A 26470-nucleotide genomic window follows, 5' to 3' on the forward strand; every position below is an offset into this window, starting at 1 on the left:
CCACGGCTCGGAATATTAACGTAGAATTCCGAGTTACTCGACACGTTGCATATTCTACGTCGCGATGTTAAACGCATTTAAATATCCCGCAAATTGTCAGCAGGTTCGAATTGCGAACGCGTCGCAAATGATCATCGACCTGTCGCAGGATCGTAAACGCGGCTTGAGCAGTCGTCGGCTCGAGGCGGTCGGGTGGAGTAGGCTGCAACTTCGGGGACGAAAGCTGACGTCACGGCGCAAGATGGCCGCCGGTGTTGGAAATGAAGTAGCATAGAGGCTGGGCGGTAGGAACGAACCGTAGGCCGTAGGTGTGTCAGTACTCGGTTTCTCCGTGATAATGCCATCGAAATGCCGATCGTTGCACGCTAACTCGCGCCTCGTACAGTATTCGTACGTACGATCGAAGTTATTCCGTCGGCCGTGTCTCGGATGGTGATGATAAATCGCGAAATAACCGAGCAGCAAAATTAAGCGGTATCACCTTCGGAACGAGGTTTCTCAGTCAACACGTCGCGAATTCATCGGTGATACGTATTTGATAGGCACTGTGAACGAGATCGAAGTGAAAAGTAAACGGTGACCTGTCGAGTGTTCGTCCCTGTGTCGTTCGAGTTTTCACGGATGTCAGACTCGCCTGCCCGGCTCTGGAAAAGAGTCGAGCGTGCTTCATGAGTGTCAGTTGGATTCCTATCGACGTGTTTCGATAGAAAATCGCCCTACGACCAGGAAAAGGAGATGTAAAGGAAAAGATACGCGTATAAAATCGGTTCGTAAAAAAATTCAAGCGTTCAAGTGCGTGTGCGACACCTTTCCGCGATCTGTCAAAACCGATTCGGCAAAGTAACGGTCGTGTGTGTCGATCTATTCTGACCGATCTCGTGCTCCGAGCCCTGAGCTATCGAAGCGTGCATCGATCGATTTTTCGAAGGGAAATTCACTGGGCTACGAGTCTCCCTATCGTGTGTGTATGTGTGTGTGCGTGTGTGTGCTACGGCCGACACATCGATTATCCCTTTCCGTAAACAATATACAAGGACAAGAATGTGTTACGCGGTGGTAGAAACCAGATATGAGTTCCGATTACGCCGAGAAGACTCGCACGACTAGTCAAAGTGATGTTGAACTGTTTAAAGATCGAGCGATGATTCCGCCGGTAGGTACTAGTTAACCCGGTAAAAAGGAAATAAAAACAATTTTTATCGTACAACTGTCGTTGAAATCGATGAAAATTTGACGAGGAAGATCGCATGGAGAATTCTAGTGTTCCTTACAGTGAATGGTTAATCGTTTGAAAGGATAATAATTTTGATTCCGCGCGTGGATATTGTTAGAATCATCGCGTGAAGAAGAAAGAGAGATCGAAGGATAGCCAGAGCGAAAGAAAGAGTGAGAGAGGGAGAGAGAGGGCGAGCGAGGAAATCGAAGAAAATGACTATTTGAAAAGATCGAAACGAACTAAGGAAAGGTACATATACATACATATATATATATATATATATATATACACACACACATATATATATATATCAAAAAAGAAAACAGAATTGATCGCACTTGGCGTGCACTCGCCAAGTAGAGTGTACGTATAACTGTCGCGTGTCTTCGTGCGTATGTCTGATTCTGATTTGCGTGTATTTCAAGCGGAGTTTCAGTGTGCCGGAGGGTGAGAATAGTAGGATACGCAAAATGTGGAATATGATGTGCGACGTGATGCCGACTATCGCGGAGGACAGCATTAGCCAACGAAGTTCGCAATTCTCCGGCGAGGATGCGAACTTCGAGCAGCTGATGCTTTCGATGCTCGACGAGAGGGACAAATTAATGGAATCGTTGCGCGAGAGCCAGGAACGGTTACAGGAAACGGAAGCACGTTTGCAGGAGGTCGAAAAAGAACGAGACTCCTTGAACCGTCAGCTGAATGCCAATATTCCCCAGGTTTGTATTTTCTGTTTACCTTATTTTTATTGCGATCGTTTTGTCTGCTTCTTAAAGGGATCAAAAGAACGTTCGTCGTAAACTGATGCTGTACCAGGATCCAAGGATGCCTCGTTTCATTTCGTTACGTATACTATACGTGTATCAGAAAAAAGAAATTTATGCGTATCTGTATAATCACAAACGAGGCTGTACGAGCGAACAACTATCCGGAAAGGGTTATAAAAACAGAATTTCTTCGATGCAGAGATCGATTGTTAATTCGTGACGATGCGATGCGTAACCATGCAACCTTGCCGATGTTACGCTTAGTTGTACAGTGTCTGCGATACAACGTATCATCGTATAATGCAACGCATCACGATACAACGAGTACCGATATAACATGCAACGATGCGACGCGTCGAAAGAAAGAGTAATTTATGGATAGCATAAAAGTAATGCGTGTAAGGAACGCATGGTAACCAGTGTTTGTAGTATTGCGGGGATTAATCGGACTTGTTTCTGTTTTAAACTGGATACTCGAGTAACGCAACGGTTCGAAACACCGCGTTGAAAGTGTTTTCCAACTCGAAATCACTAACGTACTACCTGCTTTCAGGTAATTCGCCGAAGCTGAATTAGCACGTGTTAACTTGCTCGATAAGCGAAGAAACACGGATCAGTATTTGTTCGTCTATAAAATTACAGAACAAGTCTAAGGCACTTCATAAGGATGACAACTTCCTTCCGTGCTTCTTTGTTTTATCGTGATTCATACAGTTTTTAGTTACGTCTGTCGTAAACATTCGTATCTTCTTCTGTAATAAGTGATTCATCGATGACCCATGGAACATTTTTCTTCGTTTTCTTTCGAGCTAAAGTTTGCCTGTACTAATAAGCTTATTTGCCCGTCGTTTATCGCAGCCGAGGCGCGTCAATTTTAAACGAACGAAAGGAATGTTAGTTTAATATTATTTTTCGTTTGAAAAAATTTAATCCGGTAGTTGAAAAGGTTAGAAATCGACGCTCAATACGCATTCGCACGAGTTGCGTTCTATTACGGTCGCGATTACCGTAGCGAAGGGAAACAACCGACAGCAAACGTGTCTTGTGTTTTTCTAATTGCACGATATGTATAGCCGACTATGGATCTCTAATTGTCGAGACGTTTACGTAATGATTACGGTAGAAACGATTTAACCGACACGTTATCTTCCAGTGTCCCACTTTTTCAGAGAGAGAGAGAGAGAGAGAGAGAAATGTCGGTGTTGTACGAGTCGCGTTATCGTCTCTTCTTGCGAACATATCATTCATTTTATTGCAAAGGTAACAACTAGAAAACGATCCTCAGAGTATGCGACAAAGTGTTTCATTTTTATAGAATCGCATTAACATTTTGACAGTCAGAGGTAATTCATCTCTGCTCTACGTATTAATGTTCGAGAAATTTGATGTTACGCGGTGTTATTACCACCGAAGCGGTGATTTTTCTTTTTTAATAGAATTTAATAGAAATTTTTTGATAGAAAATCATAACTTTAGAGTACCTAGTAGAGTTTGTTCGATTCAGCATTATTTTCGATATTAAATTACTTGAATTTAGGATGCATCCATATTTGTCCGCTAACAGTATAATATTTTACAATTTCAGGAGTATTTCCTTTTAACCAATTACTTACTCGAGACTGATCATTGCAAAGGAGAAAAAAGAAAAGATCGCCGAAACGGGAGGATCGAATCGTATTTATTAAAAGTTCTATCGAAAAACTGTAGCCGACTAAAGAAAGTTTGAAGAGGAGAATGCGAAGAGAATTGTAACGTTTATTCGAAAAAAGAAAAAAGGAAAATTGTGCCGGTCGCTTAAGTAAAATGGCCAATGCGCGAGAATTTCACGCTTCTTGGAAAGCGATTAAGGACGCAAGAACAACGTCGCCTGTGTGCGTATTGATTGCAATACTTATTTCCTTGACCGGCGTACGTACCATGGAGGATTTCTTCGTGCACAATGTGTTTCCTTCGACTGGAAGCGCAGAAATATCTGGTAGATCATCGAAGATAGGAAACAATCGTTTTCGTTAAAGTTGTTCGTTATGGGACGCAAAGGCATTATCAGAGACGATTCTGTTTTGTATTAGTAGTAGGTAGAGAGTAAATCGATCTGTACGTAATTACCAGTTATTGTAATCTATGAACGACCTTTTTCGGACGAATTTCGTTCTTTACGGATGATTCCTTTTCTCAGGTTCGAGATTCTCTAAATTTCTGACTACGATTCTGACTACGATCTGTGACTATGATGCGTTGGTTAGGTTCTCTAAACATTTCTGTCTCTTTTTTGTTACATAAAATCGTCCGAAGTTCCAGCAGCGGTGGCATTTATTAGAAACTCTCTGTATAATACGCCAGCGCGTACATAAAAGCCAATCGGGCGACGGATGGATCGATATGGCCGTCAGGTTCTCTCCCTTATTCCACGGATATATCAATGCTCCACATTGTGTTCCTTCCCTTCGCGCGTACTAAGTATTCCTTTTTCACAGTCCGCCTCGTACGATGACTTCGATAGGAACCGAAGGAAAGGATAAATAGGATTAGAAAGCGGTGTTATTCTTCGGATCGCTCGAACAACACCGTAGGGCAGATTCTGCCTAGCGAACTGTTCGACGCAACTTCTTTCAAGCTCTTTTACCCGAAATCTTGGATTTCGCGTTAATTAATCCCCATTAATTTGCCTGGAACATAGGATTTTCCGAAAGTCGGTGAACGCTTACCGTTAATAAGAATATATTATAAATGTGTTAGGCAAAAAAGATATTAGTAAAAAGAGAATATTCGACACGGCACGTGTCGAACGTTTCGTCTGCAACACTTATCGTTTCGGTGAACATTTAGCGAGATACGCTAGAGAGAAGTTACCGGTGATAAGGTGTTTATCGCTCGTTATCGTACAACAAACGCATAGACTCGGCGCAGTTCTCTGTCGTACACGCACCATTTGCATCGATCGGCGCTTCTATCGCGACGATTTTTCTCGATTTTTCTCGATTTTATCTATCGTACCAATCAATTAACCCATCGTAGGCAATTTAAGTCGTCGAACTGGCTACTAGTATTTCACCGTCACGGTGAAAATATAATATTTTCATTTTTATTTTCATCGGAAAAATTTGAAATCGGTCATTCTATCGTAGAGTAGATAGTTGGAAAGTTGAACATTTCGAACGATTATTTGAAATAAATATCTGTTTTCGCGTAGATGTTGTTCTGTTCGCGACGTAATCGGTTCCGTGAAGCTTCTGGTAGCTGACACACAGCTTTAGAGATTACATGTTCCGTGATGAAGGTATACCCATCACGGTAACGAAAAAAGAAGAGAGAACGGTGCATTCGTGATATGCAAATGGCATGGCAGAGGAAACAAAGGCATGCTGGCTAAATTCACCGATAAAGCGAGCGTATTTTCGAGACTACTTCTGGCAAGATAAGACGCTGTCGAAGCCAATACGGCTTATAGATTTTCATTGGATCTTGCCAAACGTTGCAAAAACACGTCTGGATAACTTGTCACGTTCTATCTGCATAGAAAGATCGATAAACGAATGGTGTCGGTATTGCAGCGAAGTAAAATAAATCTCTACCTGTAACTAGATTAGAAAACTTTTCGATAATAGAAAAAGCAGGATCTAACATACGTAGATACTTCCGCTCGAGACGACGCGACGGAGAGAATCTCTTTGGTCAATTTGTAACGATCGGAACGTATCTGCATCCATCTCGACGAGTGCATACAATTGTTTTCTCTTTCTCTGAAATTCTGTTGGAATTTTTTTTACGCCAGGACTACGTTTCCTGCGCGACCTAGTGGCACGTATTCGCTACCGAGACAAAGCCTGAAAATGCCAGCAGGGAAATAAATGGAAGGCTACTCGAACGAATATTTAAGCTTCGTTTTTTCCTTTTCTTCTAACTTCGTTAACTAATCTTATTTCGAAATTATTAGATCTGATTCTGATTAGAATTTTCAATTAATCATGAAGCGACGAAAGAACGCGTACGATGTCGTTCACGCAAAATCTATTAATATATAAATCTATCAATATATAAATCTATTAATATATAAATGTATTAATGAATTAATTCGATCATTGGCACTTATTGTAAATGCCGATCCCACAAGAATGATAACATCAAATATGATTAGAGAAATAATTGCGAACGCGTGTAACACGACGAGGTTTCGAAATCTATTCGATCAATGTGTCTCAACGAATCGATGTTAGATCGATAATCGATAACAGTTTATTTCGAACGTACGTTACATATTTATGTATGGAAAATTTCTCGCAATTGTAAGGTAAATCCGAGACAGTATCGAAGTTTTACTGAAATTTCGTGAAATTTTTCAACGAAAATCGTTGCTAGCTGCTCAGCGCGGTGTTTGCAGCTACGGCCACTGACTTTGCTCTACATTAATTTCGCGTTACTGCCTTTAGCTTGGCCGTATCAAGTGCACGTTCGAACAGAATATCGATTCTTTCTGTCGCGCATCGTAAATGCTACCTCGTACTTACACGGATGTACCTCGGACCACGTTATCGAACGTCTTCGCGTTCGTTTCCGATCGAATTTCATCTTTTTTCGATCGATTTTCGCTTGGCTGACATTCAAATTTACTTTCTCTTCTCTTTATCAAAGCTCGATCGAACGAACGCGTTTCATCAAATTTTTCATTTTTAACATATCTGTTTCCACGATCTTACCATTACAATAATCGATGAAATTTTAGGCATTCGTAAATACACCGTCCCCTCGATGCTTGTCGCGTCAATTCAGATCACTTCGGACGGATGATTTTAATAGCAATTTCGGTTAATTCAGGCTCTTAATATGAATCAGAGCGATTGAATTAAATTGAACTTTTAACGAGAGAGAGAAGAGAGAGAGAGAGAGAGAGAGAGAGAGAGAGAGAGAGAGAGAGAGAGAGAGAGTGAGCTCGTTTGTCGCGTACGAAAGTGGAGTAATATCTTAGGTTTCCTCCTTCGAGCTGTCCTCTACTGTCTTTTTTCTTCATTAGAACAACGCGTTACATTTCTGCCGTTCATTTCATACTACATACTCATTGATTGAAAATTTCCTTCCAGTTAATCTCGTATTATTTGTTTCGATGAAACAATAACCATAGAATTTCTTTGAATTATTTAACGGTGGCGCACAGTTTCGTTCGTATCGCGATAAAAAAGGAACATTTAATAAGCTGTTAGTTATAAAGAATTGGTCTTAATTCGAATGAACCTGATCGCGGTCGTTATGGGTCTAACGTTAGGCGAAACGTTACGTATATCGTAACGAAATAGAATTCCTCGCGTTAATCGCATTCGGCTAGAGAATAATCGTAAAATTTTTCAGGGTATCACGGTTGTATTACGAGCAGGAGACAGGCCTGTATTCGTTGGCGATCCGTGGCCGCGGATTCCACGGGTTCCACACGCGTACGGAGATAGGGTGTGGATATCGTGATCGTGATCGTGATGTAACGTGTGCCGGATTACAGGCTACCTCGAAGCAATTGGAGTGCGAAGGGCAGAGTCGCTCGAGTGGCTCGTATTACGTGATTTCTGCTTTCGTCCTTCCGCGATTTTCCTCGGGATCCTTTAAACCCACTTCTCCACCCGGCAAACAGGTTCTTCGGTGCGTCCAAGATCCTTCTAAGGTCGTTACCTCCTTCTTCTCGGGATTCTTCTTTCTTATCAAATCGTCCTAGATTAATCACGAATCTTTTAGCGAAAATCATCTTTCTTTCACAGTTTAATACTTAAATACAATTTACACGGCAATAGCGTTTCGAGAGCGTTTAAACAAACCTAATACACCGATCGATGTATCGTTTTGAAATTGAATTTAGCGAACGAAAGAAAGATTCGATCGATCGCCTTTGGTCATGGCAGAAAAGTTCGTATTCTCGATAAAGCGATCAGGAATCTCTGGATCCTCGAAACAGACGGACACGTTCGAATTACCGGTTCTCTACGATATTGCTCGGCATTTCCTACAATATTTCGATATTACTCGGAACGATCCTGGCCGTACGTCGACCAGAAAGAAAGGATTTTCCCTGGCTGGCAAGCATGCTCGGAGCGATCTCGGAGCGATCTCGGAGCGATCTCGAAGCAGCGGCAACGCGACACAAAGACCGTTCCATTTCTGATACCGCAGACAGTTTTGTCCTGTCCTGGAACTCGACTGCGGGATAGAAGCCAGGGTGAAAAGTTTCGACGATGAAAACTCATTTTTTCCGCCTGCTTTACCCACGCTCCTTTTTCAACTTGCTCTATCCAACGATCGACCGATGAGAAAACTGACCTGCTCGTAGTTTCGACGCGCGTTGCTGCCCAGAGAGAATTGCAAAAAATTCCAACCACGTGCCACGAAAGATTAAATAGCGGCGAAACATTTTCGAAAGTTACTCTTACATATTTTCATACTTTTATTATCCATAAATCTCGTGTTATCGGTGCTTTTCAATTTTACAGATACTCGAGCTTAGTAACTTGTAAGTTACTCGTAGCATAATTAGTACAGTTAGGAATTTGCTAATTTTCAAATTTCAACTTTCCAACTGGAATCGTGTTAGGGTGTGTGCTCGTGCACGTAGCTGGCCCCACTCTAGATTCTACCGAATCGTGTCGGTGCCAATAATGGAGAAATTAAAAGAATAGCAAATGTCATAATAACTTGTTCGAAGTAGAAATTTCTTCGATGAATCGTAAAGTATCGTAAGAAATTTTCTTCTCGTTTAGAATCACTGTTATTTTCTCTCGATGCCAGCCAACACGTAACGATCTGTGCACGCGAAAATGGTCCCTCGAAAGCCGGCGAAGAGGCCCCGGGAAGTTTATCGATCTCCGCTGGTAGGACTGATTATTCGTCCAGGAAAAGCTTGGAAAGCAACCTATTCGGCTTGGAAATTTGTGAAAGGACGAAACGAAACGAAACGAAACGAAACGAAACGGAACGAAACGAAACGAAGCGATAGGAAACGGAAGGAAAGGTAGAAGGAAGGTGGCGCGGAAGTTTGGGGTAAAAATTTCTAGGACGAAGCGACCGGGTGCAATGCACCGGTGTACGCGATATACGCTTCGCGATCAATACCCACCCCACCTTCTCGGCTGGCGGCGCATGAATGAACCTCGCCTTTTACACACTACTCGGTAGTAGTAGCTCTACTCGCGCGCGGCTCGATGCAGTAGCGCCGCTTCGCAGCGAGCTGCAAACGCCACGCCACATCGTCTTCTACATCGAACGCAGCGGTTTTCATATTTCTATTCGCACTTCGAGTTCACTTATTTCTTCAAATAAAAGGGTTCCTTCGAAAGAATCTGTAGCCTTTCGTAAAAAAACAGATATCTTTTTAGAAGATTCGGATTCGATCGACTAATCGGTTACTCGGAATATGAAAAGGAAAAGAGTTAAATGCGGTCCAATTTTTCGGATCCTCGATAATCGCTGGCACGTAACTGACCGACCTATTTTTTTCCTTCTTTTCCTATTCACTGCGTCATACGATCGATCGGATCTTTCTTTTTTTTCTTTTTTTCTTTTTTCCTTTTTTCGCTATTCCAGTAGCATCGAAAAAATTAGTTTCTGGGTCATCCTATCGCGTTCACGATATTCCTTCGCACGTAGGTTGAGAACCATGTGTTCAAGAGTATACTCGCAAGACACACTGCCGTATATAGTTCGAACGTTAGCCTCCTCTATCCACCCACCGCATTATTACCGAGGTCTCAGCTTTTACGATTAATTCGAGACAGTTCGATTCATCTTGCGCGATCGTGCAAACTCTTCGAATCATCTTTGTCGAGAAACTTTTCGAGCTTGCACTCGGTGTACGTTAGAACCATACGTTTTATATCCTCGTCATTTTCGAACTAAACTACATTTTAACTTGTTTCGTCTCCGGTTCGTGAAACGATAATATTACCAGTTTTATCTTCGACTCTGTACGTTCGTTCGTTGAATTTATACGATTATCGAAATTCTTTCCTCGAATCTGGCCCGGATAAGAGACGCGCGAACTCGTTGTTCGACGATGCAAAAATTTCATCTGTTCCGTTTATTTTTTAAATCGAAAATTGCTTTATTTTTCTCGTGGACCAATCGTCGAACCGAAAAGTTGCCACTCCGTGATATATATATACATCGAAGCGTATGCTTAGTTACGTGGCCTTAGATGTCTCTAAGGCTGAGGCAAGGGAACAGGTGTGCAGTAGCTTTTCGCCACATTCAACCGCGATTTCGCAACATTATCTCGCCGCTTATCTGCCGCGTTTTATGTTTTACATCCGCTCGAGTTTAATTAACGGGTAACACGAGACCCGGTACTTGTAGCTTGCCATCGAAATGTCCGTCAGATGGGATGCGTGGGTGGTGAGCACTTTCCTTTTCCGAGATGCCATTCACCCTTCAACCGCGCGACACTTTCAAACGGTTTAACAAATTCATCGGCCGAGTAATCCTCTATACTCTATATTCTACGAGATACAACTTGCTTAGTAATTCCGTAAATAAGACGAAACGTACGAGAATAACGTCTCGATTCGTAATCGTAACGTTATCGGTCATTCTGGAAAGTTATTCGTCGCGCAAAATCTTCTCAGCCATGTACCAGTGCCATAAAGGACATAGTTCTATTTGTTCGGCAACTTATGACGAACAGTTTCCAGAAGTCGGGCATAATATGCACCAGATGTTTACGGTTCGACTCGGTCACCGTGCAAATACCGACTTCCTTTGTTACGCTCGACGCAGATAATACACGCGTATTGTCCGATTCACCCTGGACATTCTCTCCGATAATTCGCTGCCTACGCTTTCACCGTTACGCTTACGCTCTGACCACGACGAATCACGATCGCTAACTTCTATTTGGTGAAATGAAAGTAGCCTTCTTAGAAGTTCTAGGAACGATAGAGCAACGGTAGTTGGACTCGTCTCGAAGAATGATTGATCGGTGAAGGGTAAATATCGTAATACTCTTGTACGCGTAGGTACTTTAAATTCGCGTATGAATGAAGCCATTCGCGTGCACCGATGATTCAGCCTAGAATCAATGTACATAACGTACGTATGTATAATCTGTGCGCCACCCCGTCTCGTCACACCCTCTTCGTAATTCTTTCTTCCTTTCCTTCCCTTCCCTTCCCTTCCTTTCGTTTCGTTTCGTTTCGTCTCGATTTCGCCTCCGTTCTCGGTATTTTGCGGATCTTTGCCAACGTTTCACTCGTTTCCGAACAACCGAGATTAGACTTTGAAAATCCACTCGATCGTTCTTGACACGGATCATCTATCTATCTATGCGCGTGTGTTTCTAACGCGAGCGATCACCGTGTTAATACGAGCGTTAGCGCGTTGGAATGTTAGAATTCAGCATAGACGGATAAAAATCTGTCATGGCAACGCCTACAAAAGCACGTAGAAATTGCATCCGTTAGAACAGGGTGTTGGCTGCTGTTCTCTTAGCAGCGTGGTAGCGGTATCGTACACGCGTAATTGGCTCGTGTTAGTGTTAAGAATGCAAATCGCCCGATACACCGAGTCCCATTCAATCGCGAACATACGCAGAAGCATGCACCTCCCCTCGGCCCTCGACACGTTCTTATTTACATGCTTACGTAACTCTCTCTTCGTCCGCCGCGTTTACTTCGTATTTATTTATTCTTCTTTTTACTTTTCTATTTTAGATCGCTCGTAAATTGTTGCATCGAATACCGATTAAAGCTATTCAGGATCATTCGATTCGAGATTTTGACGTTAACGATCGGTTCGACGGACTCGAGGCGCGTTTCTCACATTCGAACAACCGAGACACGGACATTGCTGCAATCGTTGCATATTTTTCAAGCTGCGCCACGTTATTGAACCGTGTGGATGGACGCGCGTAATATTTATGGAACGCAGGTTCACGGTACTTCGTAAAGTCTCGAATATACTCGTCTAATTTAGTTAAACATCGAGATAGTTTCTCATTTCTTTCTTCTAATTGTTCTCTAATTAGTCTCTGTTTTCTTCCAATTATTCGAACGAAACAGATATTTTTTCTTCGAAATCTCTCCTCAGGATTTCATCTTAACGACATCAGAATTCTTTCCATTCTGAATTCTGCTATATCATTGTTTCCCGTGGTCGATAACTGACAGTCATACGCTGCCACGTGTTCCTCTACCTATGAAATACGTGAACCGGTATCGATCAAGGTCGCACGAATCATTCGAATCATTCGAATCATTCGAATCATTGAAAATCCAAGTTACAGAATAGTACAGTAGTAGTATAAATAATAAGTACTCTCCGGTTTTTAAGAATAATTACGTTGATACGGTCGAGAGAAGACTTTGAAAAAGTTTCGCGTCTGCTGGAAGAGAGAAAGTTCCTTTGTACGAATCTGCTCTCCTCCGACTAAAAATAATCGCGGACTTGTTGATTCGAAAGGCTTTCCAGCGTGATTAAAAGTAGTGCCGCTAGATTTACGAGTGGAATTCGTGATAAAAATCTTCCCCTGTATCCGAGACGATACAGAGACGGTACAGAGACGATTTATTTTTACCGCAAAAATATAGCGTAAAATATATGTATTCGCGAAGCGAGCTACTTTCGAATCGACGTTTCATACGTACTATACGCAAAGACGAACTTACAATTAGAGAATTTATAGAAACGAACGAACGACTAAACTAACGTAACAGCGAGCGCGTCCAAAAATAGTTGGCTTAACTAGGTAACCGGTCAATTATGAGTCGGTATGGTCGAGTCTAATTATTTAGCACCGTTCAATGCGAGAAAATGAAACTGAACGGCTCGTACCGTTTCGACAAGGGAGAATCTTTCGACAACGTTCAGCTAACCGGATAATGGCGTAATTGTCAGCAGGTGAGAGTTTTACGCGTTGATCGATTGCTCTTGGCGTACTTGTTCAAATTACCGCGTAACGTTCTTTCAGCTTTCTTCCTCGCAATATCTGCCAATGCAACTGCAGATTTTCAACCGCAATTAGAACGAACCGATTCTCGCTACAATATCGATACGCGGAGCCACTCGGAAAAGCCAATAAATTAATAGTTTTTATTTACGACATCGATCGCGTTTCGGCGCAGAGAAAGGACAAAATACAAAGTATCGTTCGAAAGCTTGATACCTTAGATCGATCGATTCCATGACGCAGCGACGATGTCGTCGAAACACCTCGGCTGGATCGTTGATTAGTTTCGCGCGATTAAGATTGCGTACGTAAGATGGGATTTAAACTCGCGTGCTAACGCGCACTTTGCACCGCGATGGTGCAACGGACTGTGAGAGTTTTGCAGCTGCAGTTCGTTAGAAGTGCATGCCCCTTGCTGCTGCACGAATCGAGATACATCGAAACGTATACCTTTTCGCAAGAAATATAGCCAATTTTTCTTCTCCCTAACTTCGACACTCGAATCGCTCGACCGAAACTCTTCTACATATATCTCGGTTAATTACCGATTTTTCCTCCCCTTTCCTAAGAATTTGAAGCATCCTAAGCAACTTGGAATCTGTTTGATAATTTGTTGAAACAGTGCAACAAGTAGATAAAAGAACGGAATCGTTGGTGTGACTTGCGTCGGCAATTAAACACTTTCACCAGTACGCGTTTCACGAGATTTAAAGGTAGCCTAGTTATTCGAGTACGAAGCCAATCTGTGATTTCCTTCGTACAGAGGGTCATTCGTTTGGTCTTAGGAATCTATTACCTTAGACGAGTTATCATTATTTTTCAAATGTTTAAAACGTCGATAGAATTCCCTGCGAGATAATATTTTTTCTTCTCTAATTACGGGTGCTATCGAACGATTGTATTTCTCGGCAATTTCGTTCAACGCACCGCTGATGTTTTAATAGGATCTCTCGATCGACTGTAATTAATCAACCCTCGTCCGGATAATCAGCTCCTTGCAAATCCATACCGATATCGCCCCTGTCGAAGACAATATCCAACCGCTTTAAGGCCTTATCAGCTATCGTAGCGCGATCTAAAAGGATCGCTTCTTGTGCTACTGTTTCCCTCTAATAAGCGTTAATCACTCGATGCTTAGCGATTCGATAGACAAATTAATTTAGCTTCGTTCGTTGTATCAACGTGCTCGTGTGGCTCACCGGTAGCTCACAAAGCCTAAGGCTTTCGAACGAATCACCGTGTTCCGACGAACAGCGTGAACTTGTCGCTCTCGTAGAAATTAGTTTGTTTTCTTATTTTAAGTTGGCCGTGAGAAGGCCAACGCGTCCAAGAACGCCTCCTCCACCCCCGTGGTCGCGACGTAACTTAAAAAACAAAAAAAAGAAAGGAATTATAATATAATTCCCGTTTGTTTGTAAAACGAGTTATTAAATTGTCTCGTCGAACAGAACATAACGTTCGAAATCGAAGATTAAATTTAGACGAAGCTGTTTGCCTCTTTTAAAATGTGATACTGCTTGCTCGTTATCGATCGTGGCAGCATTTATAAATAAAGATTTAACATTCTGCCGGAATGTCGAGCGGAAGTAACACGTTCGAAGAAGTGTATAAAATGCGGTTGAGTGAAAAAGGTGAAAGCGAGATTTCCCTGTCGAGTTTCCCGTAGAGACCGAGAGTCTATGGACACCTGTGATACGATTGCTTTTCCAAAACTGTCTCATCGAAATTATTTCGAACAACATTGATAAGATATTAATATGATATTAATAAAATATTAATAAGATATTAATAGGAGGGGTATTGTTTGATTTCAGGAATTTTCGCAATTGACGAAGGAACTAGCAGCAGCCCGCGAGAGCATTTTAGAAAGGGAGGAAGAAATATCGGAGCTAAAAGCGGAGAGGAATAATACTCGTGTATGTAGAACGCGACTTTAACGCGTTTGATAGTTCGAAGCGGGTACTTGTGCGGCTGTGGGCCACGATATTACTCACCAAGACGATTCTATTGCCATTTCACAGCTTCTGCTCGAACATCTGGAATGTCTGGTCTCTAGGCACGAGCGATCGCTTAGGATGACTGTGGTGAAGAGGCAAGCGGCAGCGCAATCTGGAGTATCGTCCGAAGTTGAAGTGCTCAAAGCTCTGAAAAGTCTGTTCGAGCACCACAAGGCTTTAGACGAGAAAGTAAGAACTTTTCAGTCTTTGTTTGACGACATTGACGCGTTGGCAACCTTCACGGAGGATCAAAACGATTCCTATTTAACCCCTAAAACTAGTTACATAACTGATAGGAGAAGGCATTGTCGAACGAAAGAATGTATCTCTTATCCTAAAAGTTTTCTACGTTTACTAGCGATACCGTGTTACTTTCAAAAATCTCGACAGCTTAAATCTCCGATTTAAAAGGTTAACAAGATTCGCTAATGGATATGAATCGTTGATTTCAGGTACGGGAACGACTGCGAGTTGCATTGGAAAGGAATACGAGCCTGGAAGAAGAACTAGCCATTATTAAAGAAGAGGTACCGTCCTACGTTTCCTACGTTAACAAATAATTCTGTTTTCTGGAAACGATCGTAAACACCTTGATAATTCGAACGAATTCAATTGCAGCTTCAACAATATAAATTAAGCGGTCATGCACCGAAGACTATGGAGGATAGGCCCAAAGAGAATGGGCAAACGGATGATGGACAACAACAGAACAAGGTAGCCACGATACGCCTCTACGATATACCGCATACCCGTGCAAATGCACTCACAGATATTTCACATACACTGCCTCCCACCCCTCATATCTCACATTCACAATCATCGTGCATACATAAAGAGTGTTCGACATGTTCGAGAATCGTGATTTGCATTTATGCGATCTTTTCACTATGCATGTCCATGGTTTTTTTTATATAAATCAGCATATTTCACGTTAGCCATCGTTCCGTTTGGACCGATAAACTTCGTTTCCTGTGTCATCTAGCCTTCCTGGTTCTTCTATCTTTCTTCGATTTTTTTCTTTTCTTTTTTATTTCGTAATACGCTTCTGTATAATGTCACCGTTATAGATACTGATCGGTTTCGACGTTATTGGTCACAGATTTCAGCCCTCTCGAAAAGGACATGTCGTATCGATATCATCGTTCTTTAAATCCATTCGATCGACGAGAATTTATGTGTCATTATCTAAAAATAGAAACAGTTACCGTCGATCATTTCGTCCCTCGTTACCGGTTCTTTTCAACTAGAATGCTAAGCTTTTTCATCCTCTGCAACATAAATTCCTATCAACTTGGACGAATCATATAAAACAACGTCGTCGAGTGAAAAATCTGTACCGATTAACGGACAACGACCATCATCCGTTTTTCTCGCTCATCTCGATCGTTGCATCTATAAAAATGCATCCGCAATAACGTTGCACGGTAGTGGCTGTAGTCGCGTAGCTTGGTATAGATGTAGTTGTTGGGAATTGCGCGGCGATGCTGGACGGGCAATGCGAGCGAGGCATTCTGAATGTAGTGTTGTGATCGGGCAGAATGAAACTGAGCAGGCGGCAAGCCAGCAGGAACAACAGCACGAACCGCAGCAGCAACAACAACAACAGCAACAACAGTCGATACAAAAGCTAGGTACGGAGAAGTCGACAGAAATCGGGAGTAGACTGAGCAATGGAACTCTTGATCCGTCCGACCAGGATTCAGCGGCGCGAGTAATTGATTTACAAGCCACTGTCGACAAGCAGGTATGCAACTGTAACCACGACAAACTACTTACAGTATGTATCATTTCGCTGACACGGATAAATGTATATCTGTGAAATCATCTTGTACCCGCAACGTCTTTTATTTCATCACGAGTGTTTCTGCAAAACTAACGTGCTGTTACTCGTTCTACTCTTTTTGCATGCGTTTTTAACCAGTTTTCATATGTATACATATATACCTAGTAGTAAAAGTTTTTTGTACTTAATCGTTTTTCGAACGAAAAGATAGAAACCCTCGGATATTTCCCATTATAATGCATGATGTTAACGCCTAGAAATCTAACCTATTCGAAAGATAGCGCTAACTTACGCGTATGACACCGACATCGATAAAGTTTTAGAGTACTCCTATTAAGCGTTGTAGGTTGCAGCTAATAGCCGTGGAATAACTTGTCAAGTTGCACCCACTTTTATACCGCTATTCCTATATAAAAAATTTTGAAAACGTTTAATACAATATTCGTATAAACAATGTTCCGGTGTAATAACGCTAGTTCACATGTTACCATATTATTATTTTTCTCATTGATCGTGCTACTTTTATCGACACCCATGGCATGTTCTGGACTGTGTGTGGAATGCGTTTGACGACAGATACATACATGTTCCACTATAATTCAGTATTCGCATGATCTCCAGTCGACGGAAGTAAAATTCTCTCGAACAAACTTTTTATATAAACTACTCGATTATTAATGAAATTGTATGTCGACATGAAACATTTTATACGATGAGAAAACACGTACTTAAATTACACATTAAGTTATACATAGTAAAAACAAATGATTTTGTCTCGTGAAAAACCGCATACTTGCATTACTTTATTAACGCAAACACAATTTTCTCTACTCTGATCCTGTACATAGAAACGCGTCGAGTAGTATTTAAGTAACATGTTACGATGATTATTTTAGAGCTCAGAGTTAAGTACATGGCAACGACGGGTGGCCGAATTAAGCGGACGAGTAGCGGAATTGGAAGAAAGCTTATCCAAGGCTCAAAAAGATCTGCTGAAAACGCAAGAAACGAATGTCAAACTACAAAGAGATTTGCGTGAAAACGTTGCCCAAAAAGAGGACCAGGAGGAAAGGATAGCAACTCTTGAAAAACGATACCTTAATGCTCAACGCGAATCCACCAGTTTACACGATCTCAATGAAAAATTGGAACAGGAGCTGCAACACAAAAAGGCTCAATTAAAGGTAACCCTCCCCTGTCTTTGATAATACCCTGTCTCGAGCTAACCGAGATTCGTCGCTTAATCGAGATTCCTATACACAATATCTTTCAGCTCCAAGAAGAAAAAATAGCAGCAATACAAGAAAAACTAGAACTCGCAGAACAGAAATTAGCTCAATATGCTAAGTTGCCAGAAATGGAAGAGCAATTGAAACAGAGGATGGAGGCTCTGACGCAGGTGAGGAGGCCCAACCAGGTACGCAGGGGAATTAAATCGTATCATCAATTTATTCTTTTCTTATTCCTCTGCACTTTGATTGATACCTTTCAGAATACGTATAGAACGCTTGCCTTTCTCAAATTTCTTTCTTACGATTCATGCCGTACACCTCGGTTCACGCGTTCAATTTGCAACAATGTATTCCCGCTATACATATAATTTACTATTATTTACACGATACTTGACCGCATACGCTACACGAACAACAGTTTTCTCTACAATCTTTACCCGATTCAACGATATTAGCGTCTCGATGGTTAAGTATTAATTACACGGATTACATTGAAAATTCTACCGAATATTTGCTTGACAAAAACGAGTTATTTATATTCTGTTTAACACAGAGATCAATGTAATTATTTTGACAGCTTTTTAGTAACTTATTATTTAACTATCTTATCACGTTTTTCTACGATTATAGTAATTGTACAAATCTTGTGTCTTCTTTTCTACAAGCATGTCTTCGTTCTTCGATTACATTTATTATGACTTCGAATTAGATCATCCTTTTACCCCGTTTAACATAACAACTAATTAAATAGTCATCTTATTCTTAAGAACAAAGAAGTAATCGATTTTAAGTCTCTGCTTTGTCGAAGCAATTAATTTTAATTGCATGAAATGTTTATAATAAGCAGGCTCAAGAAAGGCACGGTAGTGCAGAGGATAGGATACAGAGATTGGAAACGCAACTAGAGGAAAAGAACGCCGAAGTGATGCGTGTTAATCAACGGCTTAAAATGAACGAAGAGCATAATACACGACTTAGTACAACGGTTGATAAACTTTTGTCGGGTAATTTATATTCATCTTGTACGAATTCGTTTTTGTTAACAACCTTGTTATATTTATGTCTAGATATATTGTTTCAGAATCTAACGAAAGGTTACAGGTGCATTTGAAAGAACGAATGCACGCGTTAGAAGAGAAGAACGCGCTCACGCAAGAGCTTGAAAAGACCAGAAAGATCGCGGAAGATCTCCAAAACGAGAAGGCTGAAATAGTTAAGGAATTAGGGAAAGCTCGTCTCGAAATTGATAATGTGAAAAGACAGATGCTTCAACAAGAAATCGCATTCAATATTCAACAAACGGACGCTTTGACCAGAAGTTTGTCTCCCAACGCGGTGGATCCAGGCTCCTTTTCTAGAAGCGCGAGCCACAGTAGCTTCGATACCCATTCTTTACCGAGGAGAACGGGTAAACGACCTGCGATCGAAGATGATCCATCGAAGGTAAACAAAATATATAAGCGTCTACGGATAAGGATGAGTGTTGACGAAAAAAGTTTATTTCAGAATTACGTAGTTCGCACTTTAGCCGAACAAGAATGGGAAAAATTACAGCAAGCGCATGTCCTTGCCAATGTGCAACAAGCGTTTGACGTTTCCAGTGACGCGGAAGGTGACGGAGACAATGAAAGCCTTTTTAGTTGCGCAGCCGATGTAATTAGCCCAACAGGACACACAGATGCTCAAACGTTAGCTCTCATGTTACAGGAACAATTAGATGCGATTAATAACGAAATTAGATTGATTCAGGTAATTCAGTATTATTAATCCTTTTTTACGAAGCGTATTTTAACGTCAGCATTTAATTTGTACGAAGGAAGAAAAACAAAGCACGGAAGCTCGCGCGGAAGAATTGGAATCGCGAGTTGGCAGTCTTGAACATATGAATTTATTAGCGAGAGGTAGAAGCCTGGAACGAGCATCTCCACCGTTAAGCGGACGATCTACGCCAAAATCGCATCATAGTCCTAACAGGGATTACCTACATAAATATCATACCGTAAGTATTCAAAATGAAATCTTTGATATTGCTATAAGTATCTTTGTAAAACGATTGGTTCGTTCAAAGGCACCAGCATCAATGTCCCCGGCACACCTCCACCAATACGCTGCTTCCTTAGCTAGTCCAGGTCAACTTTCGGAATCCCTTCCTGCAAGTCAGGTTAGTTATCGTGGTTAAAGTCATTTTGATACGTTAATTAAAGGAAGTGCATATGCAATTTTATGCATACCGCTAGTTACAGTTATCAGGTGAAGAATTACATTCAGTGAGCGAAAGGGATAGCACTGGCGGTGCAGGAAGCGGTGGCAGCGATGCAGCTTCGCCGTTAACTGCTCGATCTATCAGGCTGGAACGAGTAGTACAAGCACTTGCTCACAGTCAAGAAGAACTAAGAAGGTACGTTTTTAACCGACAACTTGTCAAAATATTTTGTTCGTGGATCCGATGCCGGAACCGCACACAATCGCTACCAATGAAACTACATATTATACGGTACTTTAGCAACCGCATCTCTGACAATGAGGACTCTACTTAACAACTTTAATTTATCGTTATTTCTTCTTTTCCGTTTTCCTTCATTCTCGTTTTTCTATCAATTATTTTGCCAAGAAATACGAAATACTTCTTTTGCATATCAATAAACGCTATTCCGTCGATTAACTTGCCGAACGTGTTAAACAAAGTCCTTGCATAGATAGAGGTGGGATTGCCAAAGGTCATGTAATTATTTTGTAAGTAGTTAGTATTGTGCGTTGTTTATGCTGCCAGACGTACTGGACAAGCCGGATTTCCCAGCAGTGGTTTTCCTGCTCACAGGTTAATTAAAGATTGTAGTACTGCATGTAATCCGCAACGTATGCCGCTGTGCACGACATATTTGAACGGGCCATGTGGGCATGAAATGAACAATCTTGAGGTCGACTTAAGCGACACTGATGGTAACACAGATCCTTTTTATACCCTTTTCTTGGATAGAAAGGATTATTTACTAAAACGATATTAAATTTTCATTTATATAACGAGAAAGAAGTAGGCTGTGAAGGAAAGAATACAGTAGAAATTTATACGTAATTCGATTTGATCTGCTATTAGAAGAAGAAGAAAAAAAAAAAAAAAGAACATAATCAACTATAAGTATGCAAGGTATCCATATACATGCCTACAGCCCCAATTTTCGAGCACAGTGGTACGGACGAACCATCCGATAGATCCGATAGAAATGAATCCCTGGGAGAAACTGATAATAGCTTCTTCCACCCATCGTACATTCAAGCCTGCCCAGTTCACGACAGACATCGTTCTCTCAGACAGACGAGGGAATTTAAACAGCCAAGAGAATTGCATCGATTAAACGTCGCGTTCGAATCTCCTACGCGAACAAGGTTGTTTCTTTATAAAATAGTTTACAAAGATATAGATCGATTAGATGAAATGATACAATCTATAAAAAGCGAATTAATTAATTACAATCTATAAAAAGGAATTTTATTAATAAAATAGTCCTTCTATATCTTTGTCCTTAAAGAGTGTTAATATGGCAATCCCATCTCATAAGCAGTGATTAGCTATATTTCCAGGTTTTTATGCCTTGCCTGTAATACTGAGTAGGTATTACAATATTTATCTTTTTACAAATTTTTATTCTCATAGATGTCCCTAGAAAAATATCTTACTTCGCTCAATTTTTTATTATACGTATCGCGTTCAAGATTACAAAACAGATTTTCATTTAACGAATGTTTTCTATGGACCTCTGAACTTTTGCTGGTATTGCTAGTTTTCTTTAATTTGATCGTTTACGCGCGCTAGTAGTAGTAATTGTCGTGTCAGTAGATTAAGGTAAAACAACGAGGCTTGAGGCTTCTTATGCTTGCAAAAACAACTCACAGTCATTATCGGTTGAAAAAATATTGTAGCTGTACCAAATGGTAAACGATTGCAATTTGAACGCTTTAACATAACGAATAGCTTTCGGTTCATCGAACAATGAAATATCGTTTTCGAATGAAATCATTTCGCACACACTCTTGAAAATTAAACAGCATTTGTGCTTATGCCTGTACATAATCATACATAAGCACTTAATACATAACATTGCTAATATTGATAAAAGTAATGCAATTCACTTGGCTCAGTAAGTTCCCTGATCATATTTCACTATTTTAAATTTTGTAAGTAGCAAAAAGTGAAAACCACCACGACCATTAGTCAGTTCTTAATACGTACTGCTGGTAAAATTCAGTTGTTTCTTTACGATGATATATACGGTTGAGAGAATTTTGAAATAACTTGAATAATTTGAATGAAGTGGTTCGCTAGGCAAAAAAAGAAACGCGTAAAAAAGAGAGGATAAAAGCAAAAGAGATAGCGTGTGGGCTAGAATGCATTGTTTAGAGTTTAGAGTAGAGATAGAAACTAGATTAGCGCTCCATGCAGCAGGCATGGGCAACATAACAACGGCGCACTCAATTCTGGGACTCCCCCTTCCCCATTGTCCTCACGCCATAGCAGCCAGGACAGTTTGCACAAGAACAACTTGCCCGGTGTCGGATTGCCAATCGGACAACTATCCAGCTCGCATTTGCACATGCAGTCAACGATGAGTCCAGCTACAGCGGCGGCAGTGGCTGCTGCTCAAAAGAAAAAGGGCATCAAGAGCAGCCTTGGAAGATTTTTCAGCAAGAAGGAAAAGGTGAGCAGTTTACGATCGTAAACGCGTTGTTAAAACAATAACGTCGAAGGAACAAAAACTATTTCGGTCCCAGATAAAGGGAAAAGACACAGCGATGCCTGGAGATATACCCGGTATGGGAGGAGCAAGTACTCCCGCTGATCCTGATTACGGGGATAGCGTATCCGTAGCTGGAACTATGGGCAGCAAAAGCGATTTCGATCGTAGAAAAAAGAAAAGGTATCTATCTATCTATCGTTAATAATAGAGAGTCGATACAGATTCGAAATACGATAGTTAGAAGATCGAAAAATTTTTGTTTAGTCCTAGTATGTTTGGAAGTATGCTAGATTCCTCGAGGCACGAACTTTTGGCGGAAGCGATGAAAGCTGGAACACCTTTCGCGTTATGGAACGGGCCAACTGTCGTGGCTTGGCTCGAGCTGTGGGTGGGCATGCCCACCTGGTACGTAGCAGCTTGTCGAGCCAACGTAAAAAGCGGTGCCATAATGAGTGCTCTTAGCGATACCGAAATCCAACGTGAGATCGGTATAAGGTACGCAACGAAATTATCTCGATCATAATATAGTACACGCTTTATCATTAATTTATTAATCTTTGTCACAGTAATCCTTTACATCGATTGAAATTACGATTAGCTATTCAAGAAATGGTGTCACTCACAAGTCCATCAGCACCGAAAACCTCTCGCACAACTTTAGCTTTTGGAGATATGAACCACGAATGGATTGGTAATGTTTGGCTACCAAGTCTCGGATTACCTCAATATCGATCCACTTTCATGGAGTGCCTTGTCGATGCTAGAATGTTGGATCATCTTACCAAAAAGGACCTTCGCGGTCAACTTAGGATGGTTGATAGTTTCCACAGGTAAAAAACTCGGTGCAAGTATAAATACACGTTTAACGATAAATCTGTGAATACACGATTTCACTGAATCCAACATGTTTCCGCAGAACAAGTTTGCAGTATGGCATTTCGTGTTTGAAGCGATTAAATTACGATAGGCAACAATTAGAAGAAAGAAGACGAATGGCAGAAGGTGCCAACGTCGATGTTCTTGTGTGGAGCAATGATCGTGTTATAAGATGGGTGCAATCTATCGGCCTGAAAGTAATTCCACCAGTCAAATTTTTCTTAGGGTTTATATAATCTATAATATACATATAATCTGTTGTATTTAGGAATACGGGAACAACCTGTTGGAATCTGGGGTACACGGAGCTCTTATAGCCCTCGATGAAAGTTTCGATGCAAATAGTTTCGCTCTAGCCTTGCAAATACCGACTCAAAACACGCAAGTAAGTTTCCGTTTTAATTAACCGTTCGTTCTTCCTTAGTAAACGGTTTATGCCAATTACGTTATCTGCTCCAACAGGCTCGACAACTGTTGGAAATGGAATTTGCAAATTTATTAACTGTGGGAACAGAGAGGCGAATCGACGAATCGAACAGTATGAAATCCTGATCCAACTCATCCAGTAGGCTGCCTCATCTTCAACCACACCATGTCTAGTCCAGAACCCCAGATATTACTACTCTCTGTACGCAAGTGTGTTGTAAAAGTTGTAAGAGCTTTAAGTATCATTCTAAGGGTAACTTTATACTGTTAAGAGTGTAACATGCGGTGGTATGAAAAAGTGATTGAACATAAAACTGTTAAAAAAAGGATGATTATATCGTACGTTCAATAAGGAAGTTTAAAGCGTTTTATCGATTTTGACGTCACGCGTTTCATAAATCGCATGTTACGCGTTTCGCTGAACAAATAAATAATTCTGAATGAAATTGCTTTCGTATAGATACCGAAATGTAGTGAGCGGTCGAGAAAATCACGGGATATATATATATTTTTCCTCGAAAGCCAAAAATAAATCAGTTATAGGTAATTACGACAATAATTCTGTCTAATTTATCTTGGTTTTTTAAGGGTAGCGATTTGTAGTTTCGAAATAACAATATCATGGTAGTTTGTAAAAAATTATCAACGCGTAATCACATATTTCTTATACTATATTGTGTACTTATACTGTCTAACAAATAGTTAAAGCAACATCTATTTTGATACCACTTACCGCACAAAATAAAAATCCCCATATTACATTAGTGCCATCGCTCTCGAGGAAACTATTTATGTACAAGGAAAAGACTGCGTTCTATATTTCTGCATCTATAAGTTGGTGACCTAATAAGCCATAAATAAATAAATAAATAAATAAATAAATAAAATAAATAAATAAATAAATAAATAAATATATATATATATATATAGATATATACATATGTATATTTGTATACATATATGTGTATTTATATGTATACATATTTATATATACATATATACATACATATAGTGTATATTACTTTACACGGAAGGGGCACCAGAATACTTGTCCTCCTCTGTTATTTCGATGAATTTTAAATGTTTGTAGATCACGTATAAACACGTAATATATTCGAAAAATTACACCGAAGCAAAACAACTATCATAACTAAGAAACTATCAAGCAGGAAAGCAGTTGCATGGGACGTGTTTGGAAAGCTCGCTTTTTATTTACCGTCGACTAAAAACAGACATTTTATACCAAAATAATCGCGCAATGTATAAGTACGGTGTACGAACTTAGTGGATGTTATAAAATTAAGAAATTTTGTAAATTTAATTAATTAACTGGAAACTATCGATCAGTCGTAACTACAGAAAAATATAATTATAACTTTATCAAGTAACATCGATTTTCTAATCGTATCAAGGCAATCTTATTTTTCATTCCGCTCTCTAACATTTTTTAATTTGTTTAAAGATATCTATTCGTTGATCATTTACTTAGCAAGTATCGCTTAATGTCTAATTTTATGTTAAATTTACAGGAATTTATTATCTTTGGACTCGATCGATAGTGGCAAAAATTGTTATAAATGTAAAGAAAAGTAATGGGTTAAGAACATTGGCGTAACTAGGATTTTTGTCCGCGGTGAGTCGTGTCTCCTCGGTGTCACGTCTCGGTGGCACGATCAAATGAAAAATTAAGAATTTTTTAATTTTGCCACGAGGAAGTTTGAAAATTTTATCATCTAAGATACGAAAAATTTGGACATTTGGAAAATCGTGATTTTTAAAATATGGAACTTTAAAAATTTCTAAATTTCAAATACTAGATATTTGAATGGTATATCCTACATCGTACGTTCCTCGCACTACATAAGGGGGCCAGTTGATCATTTAGGGAAGCAGGCCCACTCAGATTCCTACCTAGTTACGCCAGTAGATATAAGCAAGAGAAAAATGGCCGTAACAAGAACAGCAAAAGAAAAAATGAATACTAAAAATGGCCATAATTATTGCTATAAACGAATAGTGATGATGTTGCTGAAGACAATGATTGCGATGATAATTATAATTATCCACTAAAAATGTTATCAAACTGAAGGTGTGGCGAAAGACTGAGACTTATGACAGTGAATATATTGAGAAAACTGGTCATGATAGAGACGATCACAATGATGATGATAAGTTATAATGGGATGTTGTTAACGTTGTTGATACTTGAAAAATCATTGTTGTTGATGTTTGTTTCCCCGTGAAGTAACCCCTGCAAGCTGTTCATTCGTTGTAATTCCGCGGCTCTGCATTGACCTTCCGAATGGGCGCAAACGTACCAAATAGTTTCTACCAAAGACATCGCAATACAGCACGATGATTTAACAGTCGTATATGTGTAACTTAACGTTGGCATTCGAAATGTATATGCAGTAGAAAGATCAAAATATCATCTTACGTGTAATGGTCATATAATGTATAGTTTCATCCTTCGGCATTTAATAATTCTTTCTTTCTCTTTCCTTTTCTTTTCTTCTGTTTACCAAATACCA

General features: G+C 40.3%; 1 protein-coding gene and 1 long non-coding RNA gene across 19 annotated transcripts; one reads left to right on the forward strand and one right to left on the reverse strand.

Moving 5' to 3' along the window:
• Positions 1–210: 210 nt before the first annotated feature.
• On the forward strand, positions 211–25327 carry Liprin-alpha (PTPRF interacting protein alpha). Of its 18 annotated transcripts, none has more exons than XM_076535101.1 (23): positions 224–1465; positions 1642–1935; positions 14707–14808; positions 14914–15078; positions 15342–15416; positions 15508–15603; positions 16427–16633; positions 17569–17856; positions 17946–18089; positions 18749–18908; positions 18986–19347; positions 19411–19653; positions 19721–19903; positions 19973–20065; positions 20142–20302; positions 20675–20722; positions 22346–22598; positions 22672–22817; positions 22920–23132; positions 23204–23467; positions 23554–23710; positions 23782–23898; positions 23976–25327. In XM_076535101.1, the coding sequence occupies exons 2-23, from the start codon at positions 1687–1689 to the stop codon at positions 24063–24065; spliced, it is 3816 nt and encodes a 1271-aa protein (XP_076391216.1). In that variant the 5' UTR covers positions 224–1465; positions 1642–1686; the 3' UTR covers positions 24066–25327. The 18 variants fall into 18 exon arrangements, with proteins under 18 accessions (XP_076391215.1, XP_076391204.1, XP_076391203.1 ...); XM_076535093.1 differs by having other exon boundaries at positions 20148–20302; positions 22902–23132; XM_076535090.1 differs by having other exon boundaries at positions 225–1465; positions 22902–23132.
• LOC143265089 (uncharacterized) lies at positions 4276–15027 on the reverse strand. Its single transcript, XR_013039253.1, has 2 exons — positions 14887–15027; positions 4276–14256 (listed from the first exon to the last, which is right to left on the reverse strand). It is a non-coding gene; the product is annotated as an uncharacterized LOC143265089 (long non-coding RNA).
• Positions 25328–26470: the final 1143 nt, after the last annotated feature.

This window comes from Megachile rotundata, chromosome 8 (assembly GCF_050947335.1).
Source record: "Megachile rotundata isolate GNS110a chromosome 8, iyMegRotu1, whole genome shotgun sequence".
NCBI lineage: Eukaryota > Metazoa > Arthropoda > Insecta > Hymenoptera > Megachilidae > Megachile > Megachile rotundata.